Genomic DNA, 21,895 nt, shown 5'->3' with positions numbered 1-21,895 from the left:
AACAACACACAACCCAAGTTCTTTTCCAGTGGGAATTATTAGATATGATAGATGAACTATTAAGAGCAAATTAACAGCATGGAGGGGTTCCTGACCATCTCAACTGTATTCAACAATTAAAAAATGAAATGTCATAAAAATGTCATCATCTGTTGAACTTATATTCAATTAATTGTTGAAATTTTTACATTGTATGTATTTTTAATGATTCACTTTAAAAGTTTAATTTTAATTACCAAAAATATAATTTGATTTGATTAGATTCTGATTTATAAGCTCCTGATTCGATTAAATTTCAATACAATTTTATTCGATTCTGATTCATTTTGGTGTGTTTCAGTTCTAATGTACATTTTGCTTCCAACTAATATTGTAAATCAGGGGTTTTCAAAGTCTTAGACAGTGAGACAGTGTTTCATTTAATATTTAGTCTATTCAGTTAAAGTACATTCGTACAAAGAAATTATGCAATATGAAGAGCGTTTGAACAGCAGTGAAACACTTTCTTAATGTGTTACATTTATACGTAGAGACAGAGTGCGCTTTCACACTGTTATGAGTAAAAAGGTAGATCTGAAGCCACTGAAGAACTTTCCCTTGGGAGTTTTAGTAAAAGATGCCAATGTTTTACACTGTATGGTTTTGAAGTAAGTTTGGAGCAGCAAAAATAGTTAAAAGTGCTGCAAGAAACTTTTCTAAAAATCTAGAATTTCCACAAGCTGAGCCGTTGGATTAGAAACACCACGTCTTTCAAAAACCCCGCACTCCAAAAATACCAAATGAGCTTTATTGAGATCGACATCAAGCAGAAGTGGTTGTCAAAAACAACAGCAGCAAAACAGCACCCTCAACTGACAACTGTTATGAACAACATGGCATACAAATGGCATTAAGCGTCAATAATTTGCTGAAACGACAACAGAGACCGTGGCCGCAGACACATTTTTGTTTGCTGTTTATAGTCGTGCAGTCACAGAGAACAGTGAGATATCTCACAATACTTACTTCATTGATATCTTTCAGGGAGTATGACTTTTTTTTGCATACTTTTCCATAAAATAAAAAATAAAAAATAAATCACTTACAGCACCTTTAACCTTGTGTAAATTGTTATGTGAAAATATATCTTTATGCCAAGCAAAAATGTGATTTCTAGCCTTTACATGCACCAGTTATCAGACGCAATTATGTTTAACAATGAATTCTATTTAAAAAAATAAACGTTAGATCCACGTCTAGATTTTATTCCTCTAGTAAGACCTAATTAATAAATGAGATATAGTCAAATGTCAAAAAACCTCCTTATTCCACTAAAGTACAGCAGAACACTACACTCTGCTCATTTACTTGAAGTTATACTTAGCACTGTCATATTGTTACTATAAATATCCATCACAAAATAAATCATGGTGCTCAAACATCCTCGTAATTTCCTTGACTGGGGATTTGCCATACCACCACAGAATATGTATTTCCTTATTTCCTGCTTTTTAATCATTTACTAGTGATCAACCAATATGGGTTTTTTAATGACCAATGCCGATATCCAAAGAGCAGGGTGGCCGATACAATGCCAATATATCACACAATTTAATATAGTAAATAACATAAACATAACATTGCTTAAAAAAATGAATAAACTCTTATTTAGCACTATATTTACTAAATTTCACACTAAACTTTAACTTTGTAAAAAATAATTAAAAAAATTATATTGTATTTTAAATGGTAGATAGCAGTTTTTTCTGATTTCTGTTAAATCATAAAATGTTAGTAATTTTTTTCACATGAAGAAATTGTTAATATATGATGAAGGAAATAACAGCACACAGATGTCCAGCAACCATATATGGCATATGAGCATTAACAAATCGCATTTTCTCAAAAAATACAGAATCAAATCAATTGTACATACAGTGCATAGTCAATATGACAATTACTTATTGCACATGTGAAGCGCTTTTACTTTTAAGTTGTACTAATGCGCTCGTGTGGTCCACTTTCAGCAGCAATCTCCTGACAGTTTAAACAGCCTGGATCGCCTGCTTGGATTGTCACAGACTGACCGTCATGATTTGTGAATCAGAGGAACTTTTGATCCTGATCCTGAAGTTTTGATTCTGGCTGATAGAATACGCGCTTCAGAGGAAGATATTAGATGAGCGCTCGACAGGAAGAAAATGCTGGATTTTCATGAGGTTCGTGAATTACATCTGTTTAAACGAGATATCTGCATATTTGCAGTTGGTATATAATAGAAGTTTTATCGAAATTTGCCTTTTATCATGAGAAAAGTTACAGGGAACTATTGATGAGAGTCTGATAGAATACATGCTTCAGAGGAAGATTTATGAGCATTTCACAGGATGCTGGCTCTGCTGAAGTTGTGTGAGGTTGGTTCATTACATCTGTTTAAACGAGATATGTGCATATTTGCAGATGGTATATGATATTAGTTTTATTGATATTTGCCTTTTTCTCATTAGACAAGACAGTTAAAAGTTACAGGGAACTGTTGAGGGCTGATAGAATACGTGCTACAGAGGAAGATTTATGAGTGTTCCACAGGACGCTGGATCTGCTGAAGTTGTGTGAGGTTGGTTTATTACATCGGTTTAAACAAGATATGTGCATATTTGCAGATGTATATGATATTAGTTTGATTGAAATTTGCCTTTTTATCATTAGACAAGACAAGTTAGACAAGAGGGAACTGTTGAGGAGAGAGAGGGAGAATGAAACAGGCGAGCACTTTAACATTATGAGCTCAAACTCATCTGCCATGGCTCTAATATGCGGTCCATTTAAATGACACTGTGTTGCACACGGGTCTATTATTGTAGTAACACGATGGCATGTACAACAAAATGAACCGTGACTGGTCATTTACATGTCTCAGTCGCTTCACATACAAGCAGGCAATTCTTGGCGCCTTCAAGAAACAAATCGGCCAAAGGGGAAAATTTATCGGCCGATGCCGTTAATTAAATAATTCTGAATATCGGCCAACTTATCAGCCATGGCGATATATTGGTCGACCACTATCATTTACATGAACATATTTTAATGGTATATGAACAGACATGAAAAACTCATATCCATAGACTAGTAATCTGAATAGCCTATTAGAGGAACGCATCCCACTGTGTTTTTTTCCCCGAATCTCATAAACATGCGGAATCCAGTGTTTCGGCAGTGTTTAAGTCTTCTGTAAACTGGGCAACTACATACTCACAGAGGGCAAACAACAACATCTTGTGTTTTCATTGATTGCATCAGTTGTTTTTTTGCACACTTGAGCGTGGCAGTGTGACCTAATCCTGACAACGCAAACATGGTAACCCGTTAAAGTTAAGCACTCGAGTTTTGGCAATAGTTTTTAGTCTGTGCATGTTCTATATTGCAACGCTCCTCGTAGGCGGAAATGACATTTATCGCATGTGCAAATGGGTTAAAGCTTGTTGTTGCATATTGTAATTTTTTCCCGCAACTGTCACACTGTACAGCCCTGACCATCAAATAGTCTTCAATTTAGTCTGACTGGCTAAACTGGCAATGAGTCATACACTAGTGAGCGTAACTACTGGCCATAAATATTTCTTTAAATATGAAACCGTATCTTGCATTATTTTTATTATAAATATATTTTTGGATTATTTTCCTTTTGCATATTTGCACTATGCCAAACTGTCACAAAAACACAAAGACACATTGCGATTTTGTTTCATACATTATCAGATTTTCCACACATGTTGTTCTGAAGAAAAATTATTTATACATCCTAGATAAACTTCTGAAGGTAACTTTTCCACTGAGGTAAAAGTCATGGAAGATGTAAGTCACAATAGATGTTTTCTTTGGACGGATTCTATGACATTTGAGATGCTACATCAGTGGGCATTAGATTATCATTCTTATAATGCTAATTAAACCATGTATTATGGTGCAGTTCCTAATAAAGTTGTCACGGTCCTGTCACTCTGTCTGTCTGGGTTTTTGTGTGGCAGGACCGTGACATCATCGTTCTATGTCTGTTTTGTGTTTCGTTTCTGTCTTTGTGTGAGCGCATGGCTTTGGTTGTGATTTCCCTGCCGTGCGCTCCTCGGTTGGTCTCATGTTTCATGTTCAGAGCATGGTGTCTGGATAGTGACTTCCCTGTCTGGTTTGGTTGGTGTCGGGATCCGGACATACACGCTCCATGTTCTGTCTGTTATTGCCGTGAGTGCACTGCGCTTATGTCATCTTGGCAGCAACGCACTCACATCAATTGTTTATGTCGCTTCGCGATGCACTCATGTTGTGCTGCACACCCGGATTGCGAGCTGTCTTCATGTTGTGCTGAGGTTCAGTCACTTCGGTCTGATGTGTCGGGTTTGTGTGTGGCCGAACTCTCGCACAGGTGTCCTGTCTCGTTTTGTCGCCTGTTGCATGCATCACGTGGTGTTTGCCTCGTGATGTACACTCAGGTTTTGTCTAGTGTGAGAATGCATGGCATTGCTTTGTTAGCGTTGCCGTGCATTCTCTCATCTTATCTGTCGGGTGGCATGAGCACATGTTGCCTGTTGTCTTGACGATATGCGCTCGTGCCATACAGGTGTCTGTGTCTTGTGAGAGAACATGGCATTGTTTTGTTTCTGTATTACCACGTGTCTCTCAGTCTTGCGTCATACCCTGCCTCCTTGTTTGCCCATTATTAGTTCATTTGTTACACCTGCCCTGCCCATTAACCTGTTTGATTTCCTTCCCTATTTTAGTCTCCTCGTGTGTGCTGTCCAGTGCCAGTTCGTCTTGTTTCGTGTCCATGTTGTTCGTGTCCCTGTTCCTAGTCGGTTCTATTCGATCCTGTACCCAACTTGTCCGCCTCAGTCCAGCTTCAGTGGGCTCCAAGCCTGGATTGTGTTTTCCCCCTACGGGGTAGATTTGGTTGGTTTTGTTTATTTTTGTATTAATAAATCCTTTTGTTTTTTCACTCTGCGTTTGCATCCTGACTCTCTGCAAATCTTGTGACAAAAGTTACCGGCCAAATGGCCATTTTTATCGTCCACAATGGGAGAATATTTGTATGAATTAACAGAGGCACCTAAGTGCAGTCTAAGCTGAAAAAAAATAGCCTATTATTATTATTAATAATAATAATAATAATAATATGTATTTCTCTTTATAAACATTTTACATGTGTCTATTTATTTATTTTTTGTATGGATTAACATAGGCTCTTTAGTGCATTCTTAGTTGAAAAGAATTGTATGTGCCTATTATTATTATTATTATTATTAATAATAATAATAATAATAATAATTTGAATTTCAAATTACAATTTGCATGTATGTATTTATTTTTACAATGTGAATTTATCATTATTCTCTGCGCATCCACTGACATGCTCTAGTGCTTTTGCATAAAGGGTGTTCTTGAGTGGATACTGCCACTAGACACAGAAAAGGCATTCTTTCTGGCATTGTTTAATGACTTTATTCTATTTAGGCTACTAAGTGTACTACAAGCCCTTCTGCTGTCCAGCCAACTGCCCTGTCTATGTTAATTAATTATTACAGAAATTGGAGTGAATTCACTCCATCTCAGTAAGTAAAGGATTTTCTATCTTTCTGATGGTCTATCAATCATTAATGAGGCAAGAGACAATGACAATGATGATGTCATCGCTCAACCAAAATAAAAGATCAGATCAAGCTCAGATTTTTGAGATGTATAAACCTTAATGAGATCTGTCATATTACATCACTTTAACCATGTTTATTCACTCCTTTTGGACAAAATTTGATACCTAGTTTTGGCCAAATTCTGAGGCAGCATTGCATGAAGACTGCGAGAAGTTCAAACATATTCATCCAAGATGGCAGACGAGTTGAGGCAAATGAATGTTATATGTAAATGTACAGTTGAAGTCAGAAGTTTACATACACTTTGTTAGTATTTGGTAGCATTGCCTTTATATTGTTTAACCTGGGTCAAACATTTTTGGTAGCCTTCCACAAGCTTCTCACAATAAGTTGCTGGAATTTTGGCCCATTCCTCCAGACAGAACTGGTGTAACTGAGTCAGGTTTGTAAGCCTCCTTGCTCGCACATGCTTTTTCAGTTCTGCCCACAAATTTTCTATCAGATTGAGGTCAGGGCTTTGTTATGGCCGCTCCAGTACCTTGACTTTGTTGTCCTTACACAATGTTTCCACAACTTTGGAGGTATGCTTGGGGTCACTGTCCATTTGGAAGAGCCATTTGCGACCAAGCATTAACTTCATGGCTGCTGTCTTGAGATGTTCCTTCAATATATCCACACAATATAATATATAATGCCACAATTCTTCCCATGATGCCATCTATTTTGTGAAGTGCACCAGTCCCTCCTGCTGCAAAGCACCCCCACAACATGATGCTGCCACCCCCATGCTTCACTTTGGGATGGTGTTCTTCGGCTTACAAGCCTCACCCTTTTTCCTCCAAAGATAATGATGGTCATTATGGCCAAAAAGTTCCATTTCTGTTTCATCAGACCAGAGGACATTTCTCCAAAAAGTAAGACCTTTGTCCCCATGTGCACTTGCAAACTGTAGTCTGGCTTTTTATGGCGGTTTTGGAGCATTGGCTTGTTCCTTGCTGAGCAGCCTTTCAGGTTATGTCAAAATATGACTTGTTTTACTGTGTATATAGATACTTGTCTACCTGTTTCCTCCAGCATCTTCACAAGGTCCTTTGCTGTTGTTCTGGTATTGATTTGCACTTTTCGCACCAAACAACGTTCATCTCGAGGAGACAGAATCCGTCTACTTCCTGAGCGGTATGATGGCTGCGTGGTCCCATGGTGTTTATACTTGCATACTATTGTTTGTACAGATGAACGTGGTACCTTCAGGCATTTGGAAATTGCTCCCAAGGATGAACCAGACCTGTAGAGGTCCACATAGGGGTGTCCGATATTGACAAAAATTATATCTCGATATTTTCTGGGATTTTGCCGATAACGATAAACAGACGATATTTTGCATCCTTCAAAAAAAATTATTGTAGAAGTCTTATATTTTACTAGTTCCCTCTTACAACATATTAATAGCAAAACATGATAACATTGATTGCTGATATTATTAATCAAAACAATATATTGAAGGAAAAGAGGTCTTTATTATTTAAAACTGAAGCATTCAAGTAAGAACAATACAAAACACTGCTCTGCTGTAAGGTGAACTGTGCAGCATACAAGCAAGAAGCAAAAATATGACATTGTAATAAAAGTCACCAAATGACTTTTGCTAGTTTCCCCAGTCTAGGGAAATTTATTTCTTGTGTTTTCCACCAGTCAAGTGTATTTACATCACTGTCCACCTCACATATCATTAAGTAGCTCTTGATCTCCTTTTCAATAGCAAAGTGCAGAGACTCGCCTCTGAATTCCTGTTGTTTCTTAAAATAACTGCCAAAATACTTTTTTGTCTTATTTGCTGGCTCCCTGGTGTCATCATCACCTGCTCCAACTTCTGCTGTCATAGCCTGAGCAGAAGCAGTTAAGGGGCCTGGGGTAGGGCTGTCTTCCTCTGCCATCATAGCCATGAGTTCTTCCGTCACTGCTGTCCCAATGGCTTTGATCCTATTATCGTCATTGTAGCGGTTTTTGAACCGGGGGTCAAGTGTGGATGCCAAACTTAACAGCTCATCCACACAGTCTTCTGTGTACTTGGTGTTCAGGTACTCCAGAATTGTTTGTTTGATTTTTTTGGTTAGGTCTGTGTCATCAGACTTCACCACCAGGACTTCAGGGTTGAACAAGGCCAACACGGGTTTTAAGTAAGAAACCGTTACAAGTTGCTCACCTGAAAGAGCGTCTGAAAATTCCAGCAGAGGACCAAGTGCTTTGCTTACTGCCTCCAGCACCTCAACATCTTGCCATGTTGGCACAAGGTGCCTGTGCTTTTTGTCTGCAGTCAACACATGATGAATGGCCTTTTCTTGCTCAATAAATCTCTCAATCATGTGCTGTCTTGAGCCCCATCTTGTTGGTGACTCTGTGACCAGTTTATGCTGTGGAAGCTTCAGCTGCTTTTGTGCATCAGAAAGTGCTTTTTTCTTTTTCCTGCTGCTGGAAAAAGCAGCGACCACTTTCTTGCAAACTCCAATGGCTCTGTTTATTCTAGGATCCTGCATGCTCCTCTCTGGAAAACATTTAAAATAGACATAAACATTTTTTTTGAGTCAACTGAACATTCAAAGTGTGCAGGTATGACATTACAATATTATCTAATATACATAATTGATTTAATATTATCATTTAATATGAATATATTATATTTATATTCATGTTACATTTATTATATTACTGTCATATAGCAGCTATGCTTATTATCATAGTTCCTTTTTGTATTTTTAAACATCCCAACAAATACAAGATCTATTTTCCTATATTTGCATTTCATAGAAGCACCAAAGTTGCTTACCAATGGCAATATGAATCCTGTGTCCAAAACAAGGAAGCCTCTTCCATTTGTTAATCCGTAGTGCACTGACAACGTTAGCCCCGCTGTCTGTTGTAATGCAAACCATGCGGTCTTCTGGCAGCGACCATGATGCTAGCGCATCAATTAGGCAATAATGTCACCTGTGTGGTCATCTGGGAAGTAAGATGTTTGCATACGGTAGGTTTTCAGTTGCCAGGTTTCATCGATGAAATGTACTGTCAAGGAGAGGTATGGTTCGGATGTTCTGCTTGACCACAAATCAGTTGTTGTGGCAAAATGTGAAATCTTCTGCACTTCATACGCAAAAGTTTGGCGACATGACACGTACAATTTAGACAATGTTTGACTGAAATATTTTCACCCAGGCAGTGTGTATCTTGGTCTAAAGTCTTCAAAACCAAAGTTTTTAAACCATCTCTCTCAACCGCTTGAAGTGGCACCATGTCTTTTGCGATGTAATTGGTGACAGCGTTTGTTATATCTTGCCATCTGTCGCTTTTTTTGTCGTAAGGAACTTTTTTGTTAAATGATTCGGCCAAAGTTTGTTGAGTGTGTTCCCTATCTGTCACTCACTCAATGTTGTGTCGATGTAGTGACACTAGGGGTCACTCTTGGGAGCCCGAGACACCTCTGGTCTTTGATAAAAGGCCAATGAAAATTGGCGAGTGGTATTTGCACGCCACTCCCCCAGAGATACGGGTATAAATGTTGCTGGTATGCAACCACTCATTCAGATTTTCTCTTCGGAGCCGAACGGTCATACTCACTGAGCCGAATTCCCACGACTGTTCATTCACCTCTGCTGGATCTGACAGTGCATTTCAGCAGCTTCTCCCCCCTCTGCACTGGTGCACTGCAGAGAATGCCCCTGGGCGCTTCGGCAGAAATAAGAGTATATTTCTCTAAAAGAGCGGCACACACGGAACGTCTTTTTAAAGACACGTCTTTTTAAAGATGCCTTTACTTTGTGTGTTATTCCTGGTTGCGCTCTCGTCTTCTGACGGTCACGATCACTGTCTTTCATGTCTGGGCACTGCTCACGTGGAGACAGCGTTCGTGGATGGATCATGTACTCATTGCGAGAACATGTCCATGGCAACGATGCAGTCGCGGCTTACCTTCGTAAGAAAGCAAGCTGCCCCAGAGGCTCCCCGCCTCGGTCCTTCTACCCACGGGTATGAGGCCAGCGGGGCTAGCACTGGGTGCGATTTGGGGACCCCAATGGGACCATCTCCGCCGGGTATACCCCCACGGACCTCCCATTCCCCAGCACGCTCATCTGCCCCAATCGGGCTTCCGGATGAGTCCGCCGGCTCGTCTCACGGCGAGTTTGACCTCTTATTCGGAGCCCGCGAAGGTGATGAGCTCTCGAGCGCAGCATCGGAGAGGCCGACAAGGCATGGTTCCTTGCTGCCCCCATTTCCCAAGTTGGCCAGTCCAGCGACACTGAGGACTTTGCCCAGCAGTTCCCAGTGGTGAAGCAGCAGACAGAGGTTATCTGGCACATCCTGCCCCAGTGCGGCTCAAGATCCCGCACCCCGTCTGCTCGTCGCCAAGGGCGTCCCCCTGCGGTGACTGCACCGGCTCCAACGCAGCCCACCCCTGCAGCCCAGCCCCGGCGTGGAGCCCACTGCAGGAAGCAGATGCCACCCGTCTCACGGTCGCCAAGAACCCACGAAAGGCTTTGAAGCGCCCCTGAGACGACCTGCTGCTCTGGAGCTAGTAAGCAGACCACTCCATCCCCCGGTCGAGGGCCGGGAGGAGAATCTTTTGCTACTTTGCATTTAATTGCGCTGCATGCCCAAGTGGCTGCAGTACCCAAAAGTTCAGCAAGAGCGGTTTCCTTGTTCCCTGGGTCACATATCCGGTGTGGCCGTCATCACGACCACCGTCCACCACTCTATTTGGCAGGTTTGGCGCTCCAGCGGCAGTCTCTCCGCCCCTGAGCGCCCAGCTGTGGCACAAATCCGCCCCCGATGTGACAGTCTCCACGGGTCACGAGGACAGGCCTCTTCATCCCCGTCCCAGGCTGTTCCGGAGGTGGTCACAAGGAGCCAGGTAGGTACTTCGATGTCCCTGAACTCAGCACGGCCACGACACGGTGTGGCACCTCAGGCTCCGCCCCACCACGAGGCCCCACCCGCCGGTGCATCTGACGAGATTGTCCCTCCGGCCGAGATGAAGAAGGGGTTTTACAGCCCCTACTTCATTGTACCAAAAAAAGGCAGTGGGTTGCGGCCAATCTTGGACCTGCGATTTCTGAACCGGGCTTTACACAGATTCCCGTCCTAGATGCTGACACAAAGACACACCCTAGCGTCCAGCATCAAGATTGGTTCGCGGCGGTAGACCTGTAGGACGTGTACTTCCACGTCTTGATTCTACCTCGGTTTGCATTCGAGGGTCGGGCGTATCAGTACAAGGTCCTCCCTTTCGGTCTGTCCTTTTTCCCTTGTGTCTTCACAAAGGTCGTAGAGGCAGCCCTTGTCCCGCTAAGGGAAGTGGGCATTTGCATCCTCAACTATCCCGACGGTTGGCTAATCCTAGCTCACTCTCGGGATGTGTTGTGTGCACACCGGGACCTGGTGCTCTCGCACCTCAGCCGACTAGGGCTTCGGGTCAACTGGGAAAAGAGCAAGCTCTTCCCGGTTCAGAGCATCTCTCGGTTTGGTGTTGGACTCAGTCTCGTTGACAGCATGCTTCATGAATGAGCGCGCACAGTCGGTGCTGACCTGTTTGAAGACGTTCAAACAGAAAACAGCAGTTCCACTGAAATTTTTTCAGAGGCTCCGGGGGCATATGGCATCCTCAGCGGTGGCCACTCCGCTCGGGTTGATGCATATGAGACCGCTTCAGCACTGGCTTCCGACTCGAGTCCCGAGATGGGCATGGCGCCGCGGGACACATCGCGTGGCCATCACGCCGATCTGACACCATCTCTTCAGCCCTTGGACCAACCTCACGTTTCTACGGGCAGGCGTTCTCCTAGAGCAGGTCTCCAGGTGCATCGTGGTCATGACAGACGCCTCCAAAATGGGCTGGGGCGCTGTTTGCAACGGGCACGCAGCCGCTGGCTTATGGACGGGCCCGCGGCTGCGTTGGCACATCAACTGCCGAGTTGCTGGCAATTCTGCTCGCCCTGCGGATGTTCCGGCAGTTGATCCAGGGCAAGCACGTGTTAGCTCGTACCGACAACACAGCAACAGTAGCATATGTCAACCATCAAGGCAGTCTGCGCTCATGTTGTATGTCACAACTCGCCCACCATCTCCTCCTCTGGAGTCAGCAGCACCTCAAGTCGCTGCGAGCCACTCACATCCCTGGCGACCTCAACACTGCAGCAGATGCACTGTCATGGCAGGTTACACTCAGGGGAGTACCAGGGGTGTAGCGGCCTCCTGGGCCCTGGCCAGGGGTGCCTCTCTAACAGACATTTGCAGAGCAGCGGCCTGGGCAACACCCAACACCTTTGCGAGGTTCTACAACCCCCGGGTGGAACCAGTTTCTTCCCGGGTAGTGGCACGCAATACAAGCGGATAAGCCCGGGATAGCTGGCCGGGTGTATCGCTTGCACATAGCGCATTTCACCTCCTCTGAGCTGAAGATGTGCGCCATTAACTCCCAGTAGTGTTCACAAACTATGTTCCCTGGTTGACTTCCTCCGAGCCCTGTGGCAGTCGAATTTTCGGAGGGACTCGCTGCCGGCCCAGTACACGTGATAACTAAAAGCCCTGTTCTGGGGTAGGTGCTCCGCATGTGGCGGTTCCCTGTAGGTAACCCCATGCGATGTATATCTTCCGCTAATTCGTTTCCCTGTTGGAAAACTGCGTCTTCCTTGGGCAGAGGCCCCTCTGCCACAGTCTCCATGTTTGTAGTAACACCTCCCATGTTGGGTAGGACCTACCATGAGACTTCCCCACATGACATAATTCCGACATAGCTCGGCAAGACCATGTGATGTATCTTCTACTTAAATATCCCCCCTCTCTCTGGGCGAGGTGTGGTCTCCGCGGTGTTCTCCCCTTGGGAGGGATACCCCCAGACTAGACCTGGTCGGCCCAGTCGGATATTCCCCCTTTTTTTTAGGGAGTGGAAAAAAAGAAGGGGAAAAGAGGCCGCGACTGGGCTAGCCTGTCTCTATCTTTTGGGTAGTCGACTTGTCCTCAAAGGGCCGTTCGACACTTCATAACTATGTTGGGGGAGGTTATGTGGTGGCCTGGTGCGCTGGCTACGAGACACACAGTTGTCTGCCTGTCACACACCGCCAGTTCACGTAACACAGTTCAGCCAGTTGCGGCGTTTTGTATAGGGACCCCTAGTGTCACTACATCGACACAACGTCGATTGAGTGACAGATAGGGAATGTCATGGTTACTTGTGTAACCTCTGTTCCCTGATGGAGGGAATGAGACATTGTGTCCTCCTGCCACAACGCTGAACTACCCGCTGAAATGGCCGGGACCTTGTCTCGGCTTAGCATAAAACCTGAATGAGTGGTTGCATACCAGCTCCTTTTATACCCGTATGTCCGGGGGAATGGCATGCAAATACCACTCGCCAATTTTCATTGGCCTTTTATCAAAGACCAGAGGTGTCTCGGGCTCCCAAGAGTGACCCCCTAGTGTCTCTACATCAACACAACGTCTCGTTCCCTCCATCAGGGAATGGAGGTTACACAAGTAACCATGAAGTTTTTTTGCTTTTACCCTGTCAGCTGCAGGCGTGTTGTGTTCTGTTGACTCGCGAAACTTTTCATATTCCTCATATTCAGTGCAGTGGGTAGTTCGAAGATGGTGAAACAGGTTGGTTGTCGAGCTGCTTTTGACTGTAACCGATTTTCAGCACAGTTTGCAGATTGGCGTCTTTTGACTAGCATCTGACCTTTCAAAACCAAACCACCTCCACGATATTGATGATGACCCACGTCTAGCAATTAAATCTAGCGTGGGTTGCGAGGTTGTTGGTGTTTGATAATCTTCTCCTCTCGCTATTTCTTCGCTCATTTTTAACTTCTGTCATACACACCGCAATCTAATGTGCAACATCATGATCTGAATGCGCATGTGCAATAGTATATACTACTTTGCTACAGCACGCAGTGAATTCGTGGACACTTAATATGGCTTTTTGATTGGTTTTTGAAAATGAGTGACATACTCGATAATGTGATTTCGCATATCGTTAAAACAATAATTGCGATATTATCATAGATGATATATATCGCACACCTCTAGGTCCACAATTTTTTTTTCTGAGGTCTTGGCTGATTTCTTTAGATTTTCCCATGATGTCAAGCAAAGAGGCACTGAGTTTGAAGTTAGGCCTTAAAATACATCCACAGGTACACCTCCAGTTCAGTACACCTCCTATCAGAAGCTAATTGGCTAATTGTCTAAAGGCATGACATAATTTTCTGGAATTTTCCAAGCTGCTTAAAGGCACAGTTAACTTAGTGTATGTAAACTTCTGACCCACTGGAATTGTTACAGTCATTTAAAAGTGAAACAATATATCTGTAAACAATTGTTGGAAAAATTACTTGTATCATGCACAAAGTATATGTCCTAAGCGACTTGCCAAAACTATAGTTTGCTAATATGAAATCTGTGGAGTGGTTAAAAAATGAGTTTTAATGACTTCAGCCTAAGTGTATGTAAACTTCTGACATCAACTGTATATATTATAAATATATTTTATTCAGCACTGAAAAAGTATAAATAAATAAAATTGACTATGTCACTCTATATTGTTTTTGCAATATATTTTTTGTGCTTTTTAGTGTATTCAGTAATAATATATAGTGCATTCAGTGGCACGCTTTTTAATTGAGTGTCTTTCAAACAGAAATTTTTTTGGCCGTCCGTCTGCACTATTTAGCAATTGTTTTTCTATGTAAACAGTGCTAGACTCTAGTGTCTTTGACCATTGTGCCACATCTGGCTGTTTTTTAGCATCTCATACAGGAACACCAAATTTTTTTAATGCCATTTCGAGACAAAAGGACTTTATCTTTTAAAAACGCTTCTCGAGACACCTGCATTATGTTCCATTTGTTGCGTTTAGTTTTTTTTTTTTTTTTTTAATACAACAACGAATTTGATCTGAACGGCCCCTAATGAGCTTCCACTTCAGTTAGGATGCTACCATAGGGCCCTTTACAAAACACGTACTTTCATTCAAAAACAGCTAGATGGCAGGACGAAACAGCATGTAGGTGTCTCAAGGGGCATGTTTTTAAAAGCTGAACTTTTAACTTGACACTGCATCTTAGCAATGCTTAAAAATTCATTCATGAGACTCTGATGAAAACAGTGAGACACATTCCAATGGTCAAAGACATACATCTAACACATTTTTACACAGACCAACGATTAAAAACCAATGTAGTCAAATACAATGCATTTTGGGTCCCCTTTAGAAGGCAGCCACCTAAGCAGAGAGCGAGGCAGCTGACTAGGGTTTTAAACAGATTCATTACGTAGCCAAAACCAAATAATGCAAACAGCAAGAAGCATTGTTCTGTGTCTTTATTACTTGAGAGAAATATTCAATAAGTATTTAAGTATAAATCACAGCCTCCCATCCTCTATTCCTGAAATCTATAGCAGTGAGGGTCATACTTCGAAACTATCCCCTAAGCCCTGTTTTGAGCATTTCTAGTTTTATCCTGTCAAGTGTTAAAATATTACAGCTCAGCCATTGGAAATGGGACCCTGAGATATCAATTGGAAGGTCAATATAATTTATGGCCATCTTAGGAAATGAGCCAGCATTCCTCTGCTGTCCATTATGACCAAAACATCTTTTGCTTACTATTTCAGATCCTCCAGCAGAAGCGAACATAACAGAGAATTACCTTAGACTGGATGGCACGCAGGTTGACCAGATGAATGTCGCAGGGGAAGGAGGTGCTCAGAGGATTGTAGGGGGTCAAGGATAGAGTGGCTGAGTCTAGACTGGTTGCCATGGAGATGAGGGGGTGGTTGAGGTACATGAAAGACATGTGACTCAGCATAGATGGGTAGCTATATGGGGCATTCTCCTCTTTCTGGCCCTAAGAAAGACAAATGATAAACATTGTCAGCAAGTATACATGACACGAAGGAAGGACTTCAGCTGAGGAAGTGTTAAATACACATTGCACATCCAGTCTTTCGGAAACATCCATGTGCAAATGCAGAGGCCAATTGTGGTCCGATTAACTTGTATAAATGCTGGACAAAGCCAAACTACTATCGTATTATCTAGGTGTGTAACAAATTTAACGATTTCAGTCGGACTAAAGTGATCACTTGACATTTTATATAAGACTAATTTTTGTTTTTGTACTACTGAAATTAAGCTTTTACAGTGCGTGTAAACGTACTGAGCTCATTTGCATTGTTCTGAGGCACAAAACTGTAAGTGCATCCCAAACTGCCAACTTCTGCACTATTCTACATCATTTTGTAGTGTAAGTTGTGCGAGTAGTATGTTAACATTGAAAATGCAACAAAAAGAAGTGTACGAGTATCCGAAAGATGCACTTCTTCAACCGTGTGAAATGTTGGACACTTCATGCACTCAGTGCTCGCAGCTTGCCATCCGTAGCGGAAGGGGTGCAGTTATCTGGCTGCGTTGCTGGTATGATAAAACAATTGTAAATAATGGAGAATATAGCAATTAGCGAAACTTCAGTGAAGACAGCAACATACAAATGTGAGTTGAATGCTTTACCACTACCACTTACACTGTGTGAATATGTACATTGTTTGAGATACAAGTGTTGAACTGAGGTTGGCTAATGCACTAAAGCTAGCAGCAACACACCGCATGCGTTTGAAATGTCACTTCCGTCAGCTGTTTAACGATGTATGCTTAATTGCGATTAATCGCAGATTCTGAAAGTCCTGAAATTTGACACTATATATCCACTTCTTTTTTTCCTGTCAAAATGCATTTAGTTTCTTCTTAGAAAAGAAAACAATATGTAACAATAATGTTTATTAACATTTTCCAAACAAAGCCTTTCACAGTATAAAGCTAGAAATGCACTAAAAATAGCACCAATTCAAGTCAAGTGGGAGGTTGACTAATTGAAAGAACTAGTCCCCATAGGTTTCGTATTAGTTGTAATGGGCATTAAATCTCTTAAACCCTAATCCTCCAAAACATGAATCTGCCGGTAGGCTGAGGCTATCCACATTGCTACACCAATCATGAAGCCACATTCACATTCACCCATACTACTCTTACTTCTTCTGCAATATCTTTGTATGGCAGAAATGGCAAGGGTAGTATGGTAGTATGCCATTCCGAACATGTTTAACGTCTTGTTTTGCTTTTAGCGCTGGCACTGCACACGTAATGATACTTCATCCAAATTTTCCAGTAACCATTAGCTGACACTTGAAAAATCAGCAGCAACTGGGTCAAAATTTTAATTTTTAACTTTGTGTGACGCGTCAACAGATGTCAACAGGTGAAACTCCAACAAGCCTACCACAGCAGTCCCTCATCAGTGCCATGCATCGAGTTTTTGGGTTTTAGGTGATAGTTAAGACTAGAGGTCGACCGATATATCGGTTTTGCTGATTAATCGGCACCGATAACAAATTTCTGGACCTATCGGTTGTCGCCAAAAATCCACACCGATTGTTTTTCCCCAGCGAAATAAAAACTATCACTTCACTGATGTCTTGTGGTGTTTGTTTTAACACGTGAGACTACACTCTGCATGGAGCGGAACACTTCAGATGCAGATTTAAAACAACAATGAAAAGGTATGTATACAGTACACTACAGTACACGTTGTCATATCATTATAAAGTAATTCGTTTGTTGACGAGATGCTGCATTAGAGAACAGCAGTATGTTTGCCGACAAGGCAGAGAGGATGCTAACATTAAAGCTAACCTCAAGCAGTTAGAACAATGTGACAAAAATAAACGCAAGTCCTACCCAAATCTTTAAATGTCACGATTGTTACCATCTATTACCATCTATTTGCATTAGTTTATATCCAGCTGGTCACGTTTATGCATTCGTTAGCCAGCTAAGTTGCATTTTTAAAGCTAGTGACATGAAAAAGCAAATTAATATCTTCATGCAGCCGAGAGAAACGTATAAACAAATCAAAAATGCATCTGATTTCAATTGTTTTATCCTCACTGTAATACAATGACTTCAGATCGATCACATTCTTGCACTAAAAAAGGCTAGACACAGTGCAACAAATACAGTTTAACAGAAAGCAGGTGTCTCAATATGCTTTTAAAGTCCTTTTTAAGTAGACACATCATCTAAAAAACAGCGCTCCTGCATGAGACGCTGAATAACCAAAAACAAAAGGAAACAAAGACGTTCGTCTACCACACATTTACATAGAAAAGCAAATGGATGGTTGCAAAAGCGTTCAGTGTGAACAGCCCCTTACAGTTGGTGGAGGTCTTTGGCCTTTGCATCTTGCTCTGTTATAAGCATTTCTCAGATTAAGCAATGAGTTGTTTAAATACTTTGTCAGGAAAGATGTTCAAATTGGAAATGTGTCTCAATCCTCGCGTTCGGTTCCAGTCTGTTGTGTTCCATCTGTTTGAACAGACCCTGACCTTGACTAATCGGTTATCGACAGGTACTGCCCAACTTAGTTATCGATATTGGTAAAATCCACTATCGGTCAACCACTAGTTAAGACTTGACGTGCTTCTGAGGTAATTAAATTCCACCTTACAAAGGCCACAAAGTACTTTATTTTTGGTCACAAGTCCCACTTGGGTTTGTTCTGTAAAAAGTGGTCCTTTCTCCATCACTTGATTATTAACACGGAATCGCTGCTGTGTTTGTGTTTGTGGCGTATACATCAGTGTAACTGACTCCGGACACATCGTGATGGTTCCACCATATTCGTGCCAGTGTTCAGAACTCACACGGAGCTGAATAAAACGTCAGATACTAATGTCAAAATTGGTAAGTGTTAATCACGTAAAAAATATTAAAGCGTTAAACATTTTAATCGCATGCTTTAATTTTGACAGCTCCACTACACATCAAGTTTATGGCATGAAGCAAACTATCATCCCCTTGCGTATTGAGGTTGGTTTCTGCCAGAGTAATGATTGGAATGAGTCAGCCAAACATTCATGTTGACTGTTTTTTTTTTGCCTAAGCAGATGATGACCAATGTGGTCAAGCTAGTTTTAGGAACATGGTTTTAGGAACAGTTTTTTTTCTTATTTGCTGTTTAAAAGTGGTCTACCAGCTCTAACCAGTTGACCAAGATGGTCTACCAGGTTGAATCCAGGTGGTAGTTCACCTAAACGATCATCTAAACCACCTTTGACCAGCAAATGGACAAGCAATAAAGAGACAGGTGTTTAATGTCCAGAGACATCTGGTTATCACTCTTTAAGAGAGCGGTCACAGTGGTAACATGGTTACAACATGAATTCAAAATTAGGAAGCAATTATGAAGAAAATGATGTGTAATGCAACAATATTCCAAAATCTAAAAAAGCTAGAGTAAACAGTCAATGCGTCATTCAGGCAATATTCCCCAATGTATGGTGTTTCTTTAGCTCAATCATTTCTCCATTCTGATTACCTCCTCCACAGAGCTCCTCTTTTCCAACAGTAGGCGGAAGGAGTTAGCAGTGATTTTATTGTCCAGCACTCCCTGACCTAAACCTCGATTATCATCCTGATTCAGTCTGCGGTCCATAATCACCTCTAGCTGACCTGTGGAATCAACATCATTGAGCTTCATAAGCATATCTCATACAGTATAATTAGGCTAATGGACTATAGCTGGCAGATACATTTATATTGCTATCATAATTAATACATTTAATAAAAAGAATTGAATGTTAGTTTGTTTATCATGTTGTAGTTGCTGCATAATAGAGTTTACATGTGTGTTCCAACAGAAATCAAATTCTTAAAGGTGAAGTGTGTGGGGGCCTGGGTAGCTCAGCAAGTACTGACGCTGACTACCACCCCTGGAGTCATGAGTTCGAATCCAGGGCGTGCTGAGTGACTCCAGCCAGGTCTCTTAAGCAACCAAATTGGCCCGGTTGCTAGGGAGGGTAGAGTCACATGGGGTAACCTCCTCGTGGTCACGATTAGTGGTTCTCACTCTCAATGGGGCGCGTGGTAAGTTGTGCGTGGATCGCGGAGGGTAGCATGAGCCTCCACATGCAGAGTCTCCATGGTGTCATGCACAACAAGTCACGTGATAAAATGCACAGATTGACGATCTCAGAAGTGAAGGCAACTGAGACTTGTCATCCGCCACCCGGATTGAGGTGAGTAACCGCGCCACCATGAGGACCTACTAAGTAGTGGGTTGGGTATTCCAATTTGGGAGAAAAGGGGATTGAAATTTTTTTTTTTAAAAGGTGAAGTGTAAACATTTTTCAGTGTTAAAACACTTGCTTCTAACCCAGAGACAACTATAGGCAAGCCATTTGTAGGTAGACATTTCCAAAGAATGTAAATACTGTGGATCTTTCAAAGAATTGCTCAGGGCTGCGTTTCGATGACTGAACGAATCATCTTAGAATTACAGACTTTATTAGTACTTGAAAATCGGCGTAGATATACAAGTGCTTTGGAGTAATCGTAAAGTGCATCGTAAGTGCATCGTAAGGAGACAAACCCATGCAGTCACCTTTAACTTTCACTTTCAAAATGTGAAAGTGAAAGTAGAGATTCATGGTAAAAAAAAAGAATAAAAAAAAAAAGACTTAAATGTTGATCTGTTTCTAACCCACACTTATTATATCACTTCTGAAGTTTTGAATTTAACCACTGGACTCATATGGATTACTGTTATGCTGCTTTTATGTGATTTTTGGAGCTTCAAAGTTCTGGCAGCCGTTCATTGCATTGTAAAGACCTATATTTGAAAAAAAAAATCTTAGTTTGTGTTCAGCAGAAGAAAGAAAGTCATACACATCTGAGATGGCATGTGGGTAAGTAAATTATGAGAAAATTTTCATTTTTGGGTGAACTATCCCTTTAAGAGCTAAGACTCATCGTTATCTGGAAACGCTGCCCTGTTTGTTTGAGCAGTCCGACATGTCAACTTCAGGCTCAACCAATGGCTTGCGTTTGGGTCGTGACTACTAAATAATAGAACACACAGATTGGGGTGGAAGGGGTGTTAGGAATTCTTGGGAAACCAGATATTTACTTTATTTTATTAAATTTAAGTGTCATTTCTTACACCACTTGCGCCACCAAGTGGAATTGCAAAAAAAAGAATTACAGCTTTTTGAACATTCCCCCTGTCTGCCATTGATTGTCCAAACAGACAGTCCTGCCCCAAACTAACACCACTGGCGAGTCAGTGTTGCTGTGTCTGGCTGAATGGGCTGTAAAAAAACAACTGAGCAATTTTTAGTGCAAGAGAGACAGTTTTTAGTTTTTTTGAGGAAATCAACATAAGAATAGTTCACTTATAATTGCTCTGAATCATAGGCTGGGATAGGAGAAAGTATTTAAATTAGGGGTGGGCGATATGACCAAAGTCTTATTTCATGATATGAGTAATTTTATGTCACAATAATTATATTTATCATGATATAGTAAAAGTTTTCTGGAAAAATCTATAAAAATCGGTTTATATAGAAAATAACCATATTGTAATGCCTATTTTTGGAACTCCTTTATTTGAGACATGACAATGTCAAAGTAAGTAAATACATTTAAATCAACCTTACCAAAATGCTAAATATAACAGTATGCCACATTAAAGTTTAAAATGTTGTTGACCAGTATTATTATTATTATAAACTTTGCTCAAGAAACTTAAGATCTTCTCAAAGCAATGCGACAAAGAAAATAAAACATAAGTAAAAAAACTAATAATAATCCAACAAAAATAAACACTTCTTGAAGAAAATAAATATAAAATACATATCACTTCTTGCAAAATAAATACAAAAATTAACAAATTAATGCGGAGATCATCTTTTGGCTTTCATAATATTCTTCTGCGTGCTTCATTTTGAGATGTCGAAACAGATTATTGTATTACAAGTGATTATCGTCGTGCGAACCACAGATGTCGCGCCTGTTTTAATAACAAGCTCCTCTTCATTTTCTTGACCTGTTTGGGAGTCATCCCTTCTGTGGAGTTGTCTTTCTCCATTTGGGATTTTCCTGGGTCAAAAATGATTGAGTAGTGCGAGTGATCCCGCTCTGAGCTCTCCTGTCTCTGAAGCACAAATATCGGAAAGCCTGCTGGATTCGCTCGCACTTCGGAACTCCAGAGATAGCACGCGCCACAGTCACGTGAAATATTCAATGCCGGAAAAACCCTGTCCATGTTTCTTCAATACCCTCAGTCCCACGTGAAGCCCTGCCCACAGATAGATAAGCCCACGCTGCGCACATGGATATTTACATATCGCGATATACACGATATAGCAAAATCTCTATTGGTTGACAC

At 41.5% G+C, this 21,895-nt stretch overlaps 1 protein-coding gene across 4 annotated transcripts in view; it reads right to left on the bottom strand.

The window, feature by feature from the left end:
* The window catches only part of LOC127426773 (alpha-mannosidase 2-like), a 120,290-nt gene that overhangs the window by 5,670 nt on the left and 92,725 nt on the right, over nucleotides 1-21,895 (bottom strand). Inside the window, exons 19-22 of one of the 4 annotated variants that reach the window (XR_007894862.1) lie at nucleotides 19,046-19,179; nucleotides 15,323-15,520; nucleotides 8,446-8,618; nucleotides 7,163-8,163 (exon numbers count right to left, since the gene is read on the bottom strand). Coding sequence is in view for 3 of the 4 variants with exons in the window: in XM_051673813.1 (XP_051529773.1) it covers nucleotides 8,586-8,618; nucleotides 15,323-15,520; nucleotides 19,046-19,179 (365 nt within the window). In the remaining variant the exon portion in view is untranslated. Of the gene's footprint in view, nucleotides 1-7,162; nucleotides 8,164-8,224; nucleotides 8,619-15,322; nucleotides 15,521-19,045; nucleotides 19,180-21,895 lie in introns of those variants that run through there. The other 3 variants (XM_051673820.1, XM_051673813.1, XM_051673798.1) reach the window with 3 other exon arrangements.

The sequence above is a fragment of the Myxocyprinus asiaticus genome, chromosome 3 (genome assembly GCF_019703515.2).
Source record: "Myxocyprinus asiaticus isolate MX2 ecotype Aquarium Trade chromosome 3, UBuf_Myxa_2, whole genome shotgun sequence".
Lineage (NCBI taxonomy): Eukaryota > Metazoa > Chordata > Actinopteri > Cypriniformes > Catostomidae > Myxocyprinus > Myxocyprinus asiaticus.
The sequence above is the reverse complement of the archived record's forward strand: the minus strand, read 5'-3'. Positions and strand labels throughout refer to the sequence as shown.